Genomic DNA, 14,106 nt, shown 5'->3' on the forward strand with positions numbered 1-14,106 from the left:
AAGGGGAGAAAGGGAAGGTGAATCTTGATACTAATAGCTGTAGCTGCATACGGTTAAGATATTCTGCAACAGGACATAAAAATAAATACGCGCCACAGATAAAGCTCTATATGTAGTTAAGATGCTCTGCAACAGAAAATAAAAACAAATACGTGTAAGAGATAAACCTCTCCGCAATATCTAATTCAATTTGCTTGAACAAATACGTGCAAGAGATAAACCTCTCCGCAATCTCTAATTCAATTTGCTTGATGCTGGGCTATAAATAGATAAGCCGTACGTCGTTCCCACGCAGGCCCAAACTATTCTCTCTCGAGCAGCTCCTTTCCCATAAGAAAAAAAAAATCCGATCTGTTCATTCACCTCTCACCATGAATTCTTTGGCCATTAGCTGCTTCGTCCTCTTCTTGCTGCTCAACGGTAAGCTACTCTATTGTCAACATTAGCATTCGCACTGTTGTATCTCATGCATATGTGTATGTGGTGTTGCATCTACTTACCTACGGCTGCATATGCATGCAGGCGCAAGCCGTGTGGCGGAGTCCCGAGCGGTGGCCGCCGGCGACTTGTCGTCCCAGCGGCGCCACCGTCACCACGGCCACCATCATGATATCGATAGCCCCCCTACTGATGATGATGGTGATACCGATAGCCCCCCTTCTGATGATGATGATGATGCCGATAGCCCCCCTGCTGATGCCAAGCCCAAGAAGCTGTTGGTGTTCGGGGACGACTTCGCCGACACCGGCAACGGCGATTCGGACCCCAAACGCGGCGTACTCTCCCGCTCGTGGCGCTCCCCCTTCGGCATGTCGGACACGGCGCACGGCAGGCAGCCGAGCGGCCGCTTCTCCGACGGCCTGGTGCAGCCGGACTTTCTGGCCAAGATCTTGGGCCACAGCGAGTCACCCCCGCCCTACACGTACGACGACTGGGACGACGGCATCGACGCCGCCGGCCTGAACTTCGCCGTCGGCTTCTCCGTCGCGCTGGATACGCCGGCGGGCGTGCCCGCGCCGGCGGGCGTGCCCGCGCCGGCGGGCGTGCCCAAGCTCAGGGAACAGGTCCAGCAGCTGAGGAACCTGATTAGGGACGGCGTGGTCGAGCGCAAGGACCTGAGGGACTCGGTGGCGCTCCTCACCTACTCCGGCGGCGACTACGCATACGTCGATAACGACGTGAGTAGTATCCTGGGTATTCTTAGATGTAGCTGCTATATGTATATATACATCTACGCTGTAGTACAATATTGATGGATCCCATGCATTTGCAGGCGATGAACGGTACGATATCGAAGGTGATCGATGAGCTGGCGAGCATCGTGTCGGATCTGCAGGACCTGGGCGTCCCCAAGGTCCTGGTGAACACGGTGATCTCGTACGGCTGCACGCCGTGGCTGACGAGGCGATCCAGCAACCCCTACAGCTCCTGTGACGACGGCCGCAGCTGGGTCTCCGACGAGCACAACACGGCCCTCCGTGACCGGCTGGGCGGCGAGGAGGACGTGATGCTCCTGGACGTGAACAGCGTGGTGAGGGATCTGGTGGAGCCCAAGGAAGGGTCGACGCTGTACGGGAAGCAGTTCAAGGAGCGCCTCCGGCCCTGCTGCGAGGCCGCCGACGATGACGCCGGCGACTACTGCGGCCTCGACGGGCGCTACTCGCTCTGCGAACACCCGGAGGAGTACTTCTTCTGGGACATTGAGCACCCCACGCAGGCCGGATGGAGGGCCGTCATGCAGCTGCTCCAGGGCCCAATCATGGCGTTCCTCGGAATCTCCAACCTCGAGCACTTCTGATGGCCATCGATCGATTGGAATAACAGAAATGGACGAGAAGATTTGGATTAGATAGTTTCGGTTAGTCAGTTCGGATTAGGTGCCTAGCTAGCTAGTAGTTAAGGGAATAAATAATTCTTCGTCCATGCTTATTGGTGGTCTAGGTTTTGGTGTCAACTGTGTTGACAATGCTATAGTTTGTCATCATCGATCAGTTAGAAGAATGACGCTTCATTTGGTTGCATACTATGTGTAAATCATCTTTTATCTGCTCAATTTAATTACTTCTGCAATCCCATAAACTTCATTTTTTTTATTTGCAAAGGACGAACTGCGACGACTAGCTACAAAACAAAACTTTTCTTTGTGAGAGAAACTAATATGAAGCTAGAGGTAGAATTATAATACAACGAAAGAGCCTCTAGCCTAGTAGCACCTAGCAGGCTCAGGTTGGATTGCCCGTGGGAGCGAAATAAACGGGTTTGGAATAAAAGAATTGTAAAAAAAAGGTAGGGTTACCTTATTTCAGTAAAAAAGAAAAAAAATATAAAAAAGGGTATGGTTTCCTAGCTCCTTTTTCGGTAAAAAAGAAAAGGGCATAACACGATGGTCGATGGAGGTAGATCCTGGAAGTGGTAGTTCGGTTGCACACTTGCATTGCACGCAAGGATCACGGATAGTGATGAAAACAGATGGAAACGGGTGGGAAAACCCCTCTCATTTCCGCTCCCGCATTTCGTTGCAGGAGTAGGAGCGGGACAGCCGGGAGCAAGTTATACGGGTTTACAGAAACGAACAATACGGTCGAAAATTTGATGGAAATGGATGGGAACCGGAAATTTTAGTCGGGACGCTAGGAAGGTTGCCAGCCTTTGTACAGGTGCAGACGGCGAAAGGGACAGACGCGAAAGGGACAGACTTGCTCCCTATTCTTGAGGCTTTGGCCATTGCGAGCATGGGATGCCACACCAGCTGCAAGTCCCGCCACCTGCCAGACTGAAAGCAAAAGGTGTTTCCATAAGCTCCACATAGCAGCAGATCGAGCTAAACCATTTAGCTAGAGACTCGAAAGTCGAAACTAGAGAAACCTGCAGGCAAGAACCCAGACGATTTTTAGATCATCTCAAGTAGCAATCCTGTTATATCTCCTGTCAATACATCCAATTAATATTTGATCTAAAGTCCACCCACAATTTCATTAACGTGCTCTACTGTCAGACATTTTACAATCACAATGTGCTCTACTGTAAAACTTCTGTGGTCTGCACTGGGACATGCATGCTTTCAAAGTCATTTCCAGAAGTTCTAGTCACAACAAATGCCTTCAAAGTCACTTGCAGAAGCTTTTGCACAAGTGCTAGCGTTACGTTAGTTCCCTGTCAGGATGTGCAATTGTTGTGCCTCCTTCACCTGTGCAGCTGCATGTGTACGTACTCTAGAGAGAAACCTGGGCAAGTAACAATTCCCAAACAATGCAAAGTTCCCAAAGAAGATGACACGTTTTTGTGCATGCCGAGCCGAGAGGGTCCGGTCGATCTCCTGCGTGTCTACGCGGCATGCATCAAGGGCGGGTACGCACAGGACACCTTTCGGAGCCGATCACGGCACGTCCACACACCGATCTCCGGCATATATTCCTATTTCGTAGCCTCAAGGGCGGCCAATCTGATGAATAGATTTCCATATGGGCCGCCCGGCCCTAGCTCGGCCCTAGCACGAAAGGGCCCGGCACGAAATGGCCCGACCCCTCTGTCGTGCCGTGCCGTGTCGTGCCGTCGTACCGAACAGGCAGCCCAGGCCCGGCACTACGGCCTTTTTTTAAGGGTCGGGCCGGCACGGTGACACAGCAGGCACTAGCGTGCTAGTGCCGGGCCAGGCACTAAGGTCTCAATGACCACTCATACTCATTAACACAACATACACAAGTCATTTATCTATAAAAGAACATCAGATTTTAACTTCAACAAAATAAAATCATCTTATCAAACTTCACAAATCACAAATCAACACATCACAGATCAACATCACAGAGAGACAGCAGATTATAAATTATAAGTTTGAGCTGGTGCAATGGCTGCCTCGTTAAAAACCTATCCAGGTAAAACTCACACCTCGTGAGAAAAAACCCTGGATAGGAAAAAAGAGTACAGCCTAGCTCAATCAAATAATAGTTCTAAAAAAACTTAAGTTATTACAGGCCAGTGTTACACTTCTGAATTCTCAGCGACATCTAGGTACAAATTAGCAAAACTCTCCTCAAGTTCTTCATCCTCTATTAAGTTCTGAAGTCTTGCTTCTGCAGCCTCCCAATCCTTGACGCAAGAAAGCATCTCGACCGTCTCCGGTTGCAATCGACGCCGCCTCTCCTCAATGATCCTGCCAGTAGTGCTGAAAACAGATTCTGATGAAACTGTGGAAACAGGAACAGAAAGAACATCTCTAGCTAAGATGGACAGAACAGGATAAGTTCTTTTATGCTCATGCCACCAAGATAAGATGCTGAAGTTATCATCAAAATGGGTGACAGTGTCACTGTCCAAGTAGGTAGAGAGTTCATTGCCAATACCCATACCACTTGCAGTTGCAGTAGTGCTTGCTGCTTGCGGCAAAGCACTTGCAGATAACCTTCTAGACAAAGCAAGAGGCAAAGAGGGAGGAGGGGTGGAGAAAGAAGTACCAGGGAGATCATGAATTCCAAAGGCAGATACACCAAAATCTGAACCAGTGGAAAAAATATCATCCCAAGCACTAGTTTTCTTACCAGAAGTGGATGGAGGTGGAGGAGTTTGCAATTTTACTGCACCAAACTTGTCCATACAGTTTAAATGCAGTAGACAGTTCAGCTCTAACATCAGTGAAGTAAGCAGAATAATCAGTACCAGTAAGATTAGATAACAACCTGAGCACATTTTGAAAACCTTTCAATTTAGCTCTAGGGTCCAATATAAATGCAACAGAATAAAGCATAGGAATGTCTCTCCAGTACTTAAGATAGTAATCTTTCATAGGAACAACAACATGCCTAAGCAATTCATCATTTTCATAATATCTAAGATGCTTAGCAATCAAAATGAGCTGATGCAACATAAGTGGAGAGGTAGGATAATAAACACCAGATAGTGCAACAGTACAATTATAAAAGAGTTCAAAGAAGGATAGCATACTCTGTGCAACAGTCCAATGATCTTCTGTCAACAGTAAAGGATCTCTTTCACCCCTAGGATAGTTAGTCTCAATGAAAACATTAAATGTCTGTCTGTAAGGGAGCAAATGCTTGAGCATGAGATAAGTGGAGTTCCACCTGACTTCATGTCCAAACCAAACTTTCTAGGACGAACATTCACAGCTAGACAAAATCTCTTAAATGCAGCAATGCGCTGGTTAGAAGCATTGATGAAAGATATTGCAGATCTAAATGCATCTAGATATGGCTCAATCAGACTAATGGCAGATTTAACCATGAGATTGATGATATGACAAGCACAACGTTGATGTAAGAACAATGATCCAACATAAGCAGCTAATTTAGGACTAAGTTTCTCCATAGCAGTAGTATTAGCAGAGGCATTATCCAAAGTAACAGAAAACACCTTTGAAATCAAACCATACTCCTCTAGCACACTAGTCACACGGTCAGAAATGTTCTGGCCAGAGTGAGATTCATCAATAAGCCTTAAACCAATTAACCTCTTCTCTAATTGCCAATCAGCATTAACATAATGAGCAACCACACTAAGGTAATCTTCCTTAGCATTACCAAACCAGATATCAGAAGTGATAGACACAGATGAAACGACAACAAATGATTCAATAAGCTTAGCACGGCAATCAGTAAAGTACTTGCACATATCTCTAGTGGTTGATTGCGTAGAAACAGCAGAAAATCTAGGATTATGAGCAAGTTTAATATACTCTTCAAAAGTAGGAGATGCACCAAAACACAGAGGAAGATTTAGTCTAGCAATCAAACGACATAATTGAGTACGAGCTACCTCAGCAGAGTAATCCCATTTACGGACAAAACCGTCAGGGTTGAAATGGATCAGAGACTGGGAATTACGAACCTTAGCCCTCCTGTTTGGGCATTTCTCAACATGCCTGGTGAGATGGCCAGTGCTAATGGAAGATCTTGCAGCATATATAATGCCACAATGATTATACTTGGCAGAGACCCTTACCTTCTTCCCATTGATGTCCTTGAATATCTTTTCAAAGTCCTTCCAGCACTCAGAGGTGGTGGAACGGGACCTCTTGGTGCCGCTGCTCACCATGTCTGGATCAGCATCAGGTGCTTCTTGACCAGCAGGTGGTGCTTCAGTCGCAGCTATGTCGATTGGATCGACAACGCTACGACTGAAGAGCTCGTCCCGCTCTGCCTCCATGTCACTCTCATCATCACCTCGCTGGCCCATCATCCGAAGCTCGTCGTTGATGGTGTGCTCCTGGAAATCGTCGCCGCCGTCCATCGTCGACACTCTGGTCCCTCAACGGATCAACCTCGAACACAAAACAAGAACGAGTCAGGAGAAGAACACCAACAAATCAGTAGAAGAACACCAGCAGACAACAACGCAAACAACGCAACGGCTTACCAACAAATCCGGAGCACTAGAGCGCACGGCGATGGTCAACGAACAACGGATCTGGAGCACAGAGCCAGGGAGGAGCGAGAGGAGGCAACAGGACAGTGGATAGAGGAATGGGTGAGAGCGAGAGGTGGGGGAAGAAGACAACAACGCAACGGCTTACCAACGAATCCGGATCACCAGAGCGCACGGCTAGGTGAACTAACAACGGATCTGAACACCGGAGCCAGGGAGGAGCGAGAGGAGGTGGGGGTTGGGGGAAGAAGAACACCAACGAATCAGTAGAAGAACACCAACAGACAACGGTCGGGAGGCGAGGGGGGCTAGCGGTGCCGGTAGGCGGCCGACGCCGGCCTTCGGTTGCCGGAGAGGGAGGAGGCGAGAGGAGGAGGGGGTTGGGGGAGGAAGAAGATGAAACAAGAACGAATCAGTAGAACACCAACAGACAACGGTCGGGAGGCGAGGGGGGCCAACGGTCGCCGGCGAGGGAGGAGACGAGAGAGCGGAGGCGGAGAGGAGGAGAGCCAGAGGCGGCGACCGGCGAGCCGGCGAGGCGTGCGGGAGGCGGAGAGCCAGAGGAGAGCGAGAGCCGAGAGGAGAGCGAGATCCAGATCCAGAGCGAGAGCGGCGGGGAGGGGAAGGAAATGAGCTAGGGTTTGCGGCCGAGCGGGGCGACGCGCCGGCGGGCTTATATATCCCCTCCCCAACGGCTCGATCCAACGGTCAGGAGGCGACGGGACGCCGGAGATCAACGGTCGGGAGGCGAGGGGCGCGGGGGTGTCGGGCCGGCCCAAAAATCGTGCCGGGCTCGTGCTGGCCCAGCGTGCCAGGAATGCGGCCCAGGCCCGGCACTATCATCGTACTGGGCCGGCCCGAGCACTATTCCCCTCGTGCCGGGCCCGTGTTCATGCCGGGTTTTTTAGTGCCGAGCCTCGGGCCACCCAGTGGGCCTGGCCCATTTGGAAAACTTTGATCTGAAGCGATCCCTAGCCAGGGCCTAGGCGCGTCGCGATGGAGGGCGACGCCGCTGCCGACCCGTGCGCCATCTGCCTCGGCGACGTCGGCCGGGGCCAGGCCATCTTCACGGCCGAGTGCTCCCACTTCTTCCACCACCGCTGCATCTCCGCAGCGTCGCGCACGGCCACAGGGACTGCCCGATCTGCAAGGCCGCGTGGCGCGACCTGCCGTTCTCCTCCAGTCCTCCTCCCGCAAGGCGACCGTCGTCTTCTCATCATCATCATAACCATGGCCCGTACGACGACGACGACGACCCGCCGGTGGCGGATCAGACCGTCGAGGCGTCGCGAGATGCGGCCGACCACGCGGTGGTGGCAGTTAAGACGCACTGCGAGCGACCGGCCGTGGCCAGGGGCGCGTCCAGGGGCAGCTTCGCGGTGCTCGTGCACGCCGTGGCGCCGGGGGCGGCGGCCGCGGGCGCGCGGCGCGCGCCGCTCGACCTCGTGACGGTGATCGACGTCAGCGGCAGCATGCGCGGCGAGAAGCTGCGCCTGGTGAAGCAGGCCGTGGGGTTCGTCATCGACAACCTCGGCCCGACCGACCGCCTCAGCGTCGTCTCCTTCTCGAACGACGCGACCCGCGTGGTCCGGCTCGCGCGCATGGCGGCCGACGGGAAGGCCTCGGCGAAGTGCGCCGTGGAGGCCCTCGCCGCGGGCGGCGGCACCAACATCGGCGAGGGCCTCCGCGTGGCCACCAGGGAGCTCGACGACCGCCGGCACAGGAACGCCGTCACCAGCGTCATCCTCCTCTCCGACGGGCGGGATGGGTACGTGCCGCGTCGGCACGTCGATCTCGTGCCACCTTCATTCAGGGGCCGCGCGGCGCCCATCCACACGTTCGGCTTCGGCACCGACCACGACGCGGCGGCGATGCACACCGTCGCGGAGGAGACGGGCGGCACGTTCTCCTTCGTCGAGAACCAGGCGGCCATCGAGGACTCGTTCGCGCAGTGCGTCGGCGGGCTCCTCTCGGTCGCCATGCAGGACGTGCGCGTCGCCGTGGCGTGCGTGCACCCGGGCGTGCGAGTCCTGGGCGTCAAGTCGGGCCGCTACGAGAACCGCGTCGACGCGGACCGCCGGGCCGCCTCGGTGGACGTCGGCGAGCTCTACGCGGACGAGGAGAGGCGCTTCTTGGTGTTCGTGCGCGTGCCGGCAGCCGAAGCTACGGAAGAGGTCACCCAATTGATCAAAGTGAGATGCTCGTACCGAGACGCGGTGAGAGGGTGCTGCGAAGACGTTGCCGGCGACGACGCCGCGGTGCTGAGGCCATTGTCCCAAGTGCCCGACGGACTGTCCATGGAAGTGGTGCGGGAGCGCGTCCGCGTGACAGCGACGGAGGACATGGCCGCCGCACGGGCGGCGGCCGAGCGCGGCGAGCACGCGAAGGCGGCGCGCATACTCGAGGACGGGCAGGAGGCCGTGCGGCGCTCGGCGCCGGGGATGGCCGGGGACCCGACGCGCTGGAGGACGAGCTGAGCGACCTCGCCGCCCGCGTGGCGAGCCGGAGGGAGTACGAGCAGACGGGCCGCGCGGCCATGCTTTCCGGCATGAGCTCGCACAGGCAGCAACGCGCCTTGTCGGTGGCAGTGCGGCCGCCAACACACTTTGTACGTCCGGGCCGCGGTGCTGGACGTGGGGGTATACTCCGGCTAGGAGGCGGAGCTGCACCGCGGCCGTACGCGACTCCGGCGATGCAGAACATGGTGAAGATTTCGCGGAGCGCGCGCCAGCAGCAACATACGTCGTCGTCCCCGCCGCCGGCCAAGAGGATGCATTTACGATTTGCAGAGTGATCAGCTAACAGATTTTGCCAGATTACAAGCTTTTGAGTAGTTTAATTTGCTGCTGCGACGATTGTCATATACAGTCCATCAGCGTTCGAGAAATCTATTGTTTTGGTACTTCATTTTTTTCGATAATGTTATGCTTTCAGTTTTTCGATATATAATTTCTTATTATATTATCTTCGATCGGGAAAATTCTGATGAAGTCCGCAACAAATTAAAAATGGGACTATGGATGCATCTTCCGAGTGAGGACTAAAAAAGTCCGTTTCCGTGAATGAGTCTAGATTATAATTTTTATATTTGCTAGACAACACCTATGGATTTTTTTTTTCTCCAAAAAGCTCAAAAAAGGTGTATTCACGGATGTAATTTTGTGCCAACTAAGGGCCTGTTTTCTTCCACTTGCTAAACTTTAGCACCCGTCACATCAAATGTTTAGATACTAATTAGGAGTATTAAACGTAGACTATTTACAAAACCCATTACATAAGACGAATCTAAACGGCGAGACGAATCTATTAAGCCTAATTAGTCCATGATTTGACAATGTGTTGCTACAGTAAATATTTTGCTAATGATGGATTAATTAGGCTTAATTAGGCTTAATAGATTCGTCTCGCCGTTTAGATTCCACTTATGTAATTGGTTTTGTAAATAGTCTACGTTTACTACTCCTAATTAGTATCTAAACATTCGATGTGACACGTGCTAAAAATAAGACACGGGAAGAAAACGCCCCCTAAAACTCTAGGGTGCTCAAAATACGTGCAAGAGATAAACCTCTCCGCAATCTCTAATTCAATTTGCTTGAACAAATACGTGCAAGAGATAAACCTCTCCGCAATATCTAATTCAATTTGCTTGAACAAATATGTGCAAGAGATAAACCTCTCCGCAATCTCTAATTCAATTTGCTTGATGCTGGACTATAAATAGATAAGCCGTACGTTGTTCCCACGCAGGCCGAAACTAGCTTCTCTCTCGAGCAGCTCCTTTCCCATAAGAAAAAAAAATCCGATCTGTTCATTCACCTCTCACCATGAATTCTTTGGCCATTAGCTGCTTCGTCCTCTTCTTGCTGCTCAACGGTAAGCTACTCTATTGTCAACATTAGCATTCGCACTGTTGTATCTCATGCATATGTGTATGTGGTGTTGCATCTACTTACCTACGGCTGCATATGCATGCAGGCGCAAGCCGTGTGGCGGAGTCCCGAGCGGTGGCCGCCGGCGACTTGTCGTCCCAGCGGCGCCACCGTCACCACGGCCACCATCATGATATCGATAGCCCCCCTACTGATGATGATGGTGATACCGATAGCCCCCCTTCTGATGATGATGATGATACCGATAGCCCCCCTGCTGATGCCAAGCCCAAGAAGCTGTTGGTGTTCGGGGACGACTTCGCCGACACCGGCAACGGCGACTCGGACCCCCAACTCGGCTACGGCTCCCGCTCGTGGCGCTCCCCCTTCGGCATGTCGGACACGGCGCACGGCAGGCAGCCGAGCGGCCGCTTCTCCGACGGCCTGGTGCAGCCGGACTTTCTGGCCAAGATCATGGGCCGCAGCGAGTCACCCCCGCCCTACACGTACGACGACTGGGACGACGGCATCGACGCCGCCGGCCTGAACTTCGCCGTCGGCGGCTCCGTCGCGCTGGATACGCCGGCGGGCGTGCCCAAGCTCAGGGCGCAGGTCCAGCAGCTGAGGAACCTGATCAGGGACGGCGTGGTCGAGCGCAAGGACCTGAGGGACTCGGTGGCGCTCCTCGCCTACTCCGGCGACGACTACGCATACGCCAATAACGACGTGAGTAGTACCTGGGTATATACACATCTACGTATAGTAGTATTGATGGATCATTATATTTAATCCCATTGCATTTGCAGGCGATAAACGATACGATATCGAAGGTGATCGATGAGGTGGCGAGCATCGTGTCGGATCTGCAGGACCTGGGCGTCCCCAAGGTCCTGGTGAACACGGTGATCTCGTACGGCTGCACGCCGTGGCTGACGAGGCAATCCAGCGACCCCTACAGCTCCTGCGACGACAGCCGCAACTGGGTCTCCGAGGTGCACAACACGGCGCTCCGTGACCGGCTGGGCGGCGAGGAGGACGTGATGCTCCTGGACGTGAACAGCGTGGTGAGGGACCTGGTGGAGCCCAAGGAAGGGTCGACGCTCTACGGGAAGCAGTTCAAGGAGCGCCTCCGGCCCTGCTGCGAGGCCAACGACGAAGACGCCGGCGACTACTGCGGCCTCGACGGGCGCTACTCGCTCTGCGAACACCCGGAGGAGTACTTCTTCTGGGACAACGAGCACCCCACGCAGGCCGGATGGAGGGCTGTCATGCAGCTGCTCCAGGGCCCAATCATGGCGTTCCTCGGAGTCTCCAACCTCGAGCACTTCTGATGGCCATCGATCGATTGGAATAACAGAAATGGACGAGAAGATTTGGATAAGATAGTTTCGGTTAGTCAGTTCGGATTAGGTGCCTAGCTAGCTAGCAGTTTAGGGAATAAACAATTCTTCGTCCATGCTTATTGGTGGTTCAGGTTTTGGTGTCAACTGTGTTGACAATGCTGGCACACCATCTTAATATATCTTGTTCGTTTGGTTGCATACTATGTGTAGATCATCTTTTATCTGCTCAATTTAATTACTTTTGCAATCCCATAATCTTCTTTTTTTCTTTGTTTATTTGCGCAAAATACTTGTTACGAAACAAAACCTTTTCTTTGTGAGAGAGATAAGCCCAAACCAGTGCCATCGAAGAAGTGATTTCTTAATTGCATTCATAGTGCCGCAACAAAAGTCTCTACTTTTCCCGGTATGCCCAGGGGCAACCTTGCAATAGGATTTGCTCCCTTCCTTCCTCCTGTCAGCGTTCATCCCCGCACCAATTAATTAGTAGACCACAAAAACAAAGCAAAGATACAGGAGCTTTGTACGGCTAAACTTTTTGGTCTGAACGTCATTAATTAAAAAGGAACGGGGGTAGTATATAATTTGAGCATTAGCAAAAACTTTAAGATTGTAAAAGTAATAACTCAGCACATGGAAAAGGAAGATCCTATAGTTTGAACATAGAAGTCAGCTCAAAATATTGTGATGATACACAAAGAACACATATCAAAAACTACAAGGAAGTAAGGAACCAGTATTATTGCGTATCAGATTTTGGCTGGGTGGCTAGCTGTGTTCGCGTACCACCACTTACCATCTGCATTAAAAGTAGAGAAAACTGTGCCATCACAACAAGAGCAGCTAAGAACAAAAAAAACTATACTATGCTTCTTGACGCGCGACATGATCTGATGATATGGAGAGCAATGGCTACGTATTGCTTTGTTGTCTGGACCAACGACTTACCTAGATTGGATTTGTTGCGCTATCTCCTACGTCCTAGTTGTTTATATAGAACTAGAAGAAGGCAGTAGCAAAATAAAATCAGCTATTCGTAAATGACAAAGATATGGTTTGATCTCTCCCGAATAATAGAATTAATAAATGGCAGTGTAACGACCTTGATTAATCAGCTGAGTTAATCTCAAGACTAATTCCAAATCTGCATTTTCCATCGGTCCGACCCCTAAAAACCCAAAAATATCGCACGGACCCAGCAAGCAGCAGCTCTTCCCTAAGTCCCGAAACCGGTGTTCCTCCAAAATCTTAGAGCTGTGGGAGAGCCAAAGACTGGATGGTGGACCCACAATCAGATCCCCCGGATCTCTGGAGTCAAACACGCCAGAGCCAGCGTGTGCCCCGCTTCAGAGCCTCTCCGCCGCGTGGCTCGACCTCCCTGACGAGCACCGCCTCGCCCAGTCGCCGGCCGCGTTAAGAAAGATCAGCGCGCCCCTTCCTAATCACGCGCGGAAGCTCCTGCAGCCCTTTCTGCCTCGCCTCATCTTGCTCGCCGGCCGCACCAAGGCGCCCTGTCGCTGCCGCGACAGAGGATTTGCCGCTACCACGCCAGACCGCCTCGCATCCCACACCCATCACCTCGCCCGGATCCCCAGCCGCGCGCCCCGATGCCTTCCGGCTTTTCCGTCTCCTCCACAGTCGCGCCGCCCACGCGCGCGCTCCACGACGATACCGCCCTCGCCAACTACGGCTCTGGCAGAGACAGCTCCTTTTTCCGTCTCGCCAGTAATGTGCCCTGGCAAGCCGCTGTTCTGCGCTCGCTCGTGCACAACACGGCGCTCCGTGACTGGCTGGGCGGCGAGGAGGACGTGATGCTCCTGGACGTGAACAGCGTGGTGAGGGATCTGGTGGAGCCCAAGGAAGGGTCGACGCTGTACGGGAAGCAGTTCAAGCTAGGAGCGCCTCCGGCCCTGCTGCGAGGCCGCCGCCGACGATGCCGGCGACTACTGCGACCTCGACAGGCGCTACTCGCTCTGCGAACACCTGGAGGAGTACTTCTTCTGGGACATTGAGCACCCTACGCAGGCCGGATAGAGGGCCGTCATGTAGGTGCTCCAGGGCCAATCATGGCGTTCCTCGGAGTCTCCAACCTCGAGCACTTCGAGCACTTCTGATGGGCATCGATCGATTGGAATAATAGAAATGGACGAGAAGATTTGGATTAGATAGTTTCGGTTAGTCAGTTCGGATTAGGTGCCTAGCTAGCTAGTAGTTTAGGGAATAAACAATTCTTCGTCCATGCTTATTGGTGGTCTAGGTTTTGGTGTCAATTGTGTTGACAATGCTGTACTTTATTATCATCGATCAGTTAGAAGAATGGTACACCATCTAAATATATCTTGTTCATTTGGTTGCATACTACGTGTCGATCATCTTTTATCTAATTACTTCTGCAATCTCATAAACTTCATTTTTTTGTTTATTTGCACAAAATACAAAGGACGAACCGCCTTATTTGTGCCTACTCCTTGTTGGGCTGCAAGATAAAATTGCACCACCTTATGGATGATTAA

The 14,106-nt window shown here is 52.3% G+C and overlaps 2 protein-coding genes across 2 annotated transcripts; both read left to right on the top strand.

The window, feature by feature from the left end:
• Nucleotides 1-312: 312 nt before the first annotated feature.
• LOC101766859 (GDSL esterase/lipase At5g03600) lies at nt 313-2,070 on the top strand. Its single transcript, XM_004958776.2, has 3 exons — nt 313-420; nt 523-1,178; nt 1,274-2,070. The coding sequence occupies exons 1-3, from the start codon at nt 372-374 to the stop codon at nt 1,796-1,798; spliced, it is 1,230 nt and encodes a 409-aa protein (XP_004958833.1). The 5' UTR covers nt 313-371; the 3' UTR covers nt 1,799-2,070.
• Nucleotides 2,071-10,135: 8,065 nt separating this feature from the next.
• Nucleotides 10,136-11,781, top strand: LOC101776001 (GDSL esterase/lipase At5g03600). The gene is made up of 3 exons (XM_004955280.4): nt 10,136-10,254; nt 10,357-10,976; nt 11,057-11,781. The coding sequence occupies exons 1-3, from the start codon at nt 10,206-10,208 to the stop codon at nt 11,579-11,581; spliced, it is 1,194 nt and encodes a 397-aa protein (XP_004955337.2). The 5' UTR covers nt 10,136-10,205; the 3' UTR covers nt 11,582-11,781.
• The last annotated feature ends 2,325 nt before the right edge of the window (nt 11,782-14,106 follow it).

Source organism: Setaria italica, chromosome II (genome assembly GCF_000263155.2).
Source record: "Setaria italica strain Yugu1 chromosome II, Setaria_italica_v2.0, whole genome shotgun sequence".
Lineage (NCBI taxonomy): Eukaryota > Viridiplantae > Streptophyta > Magnoliopsida > Poales > Poaceae > Setaria > Setaria italica.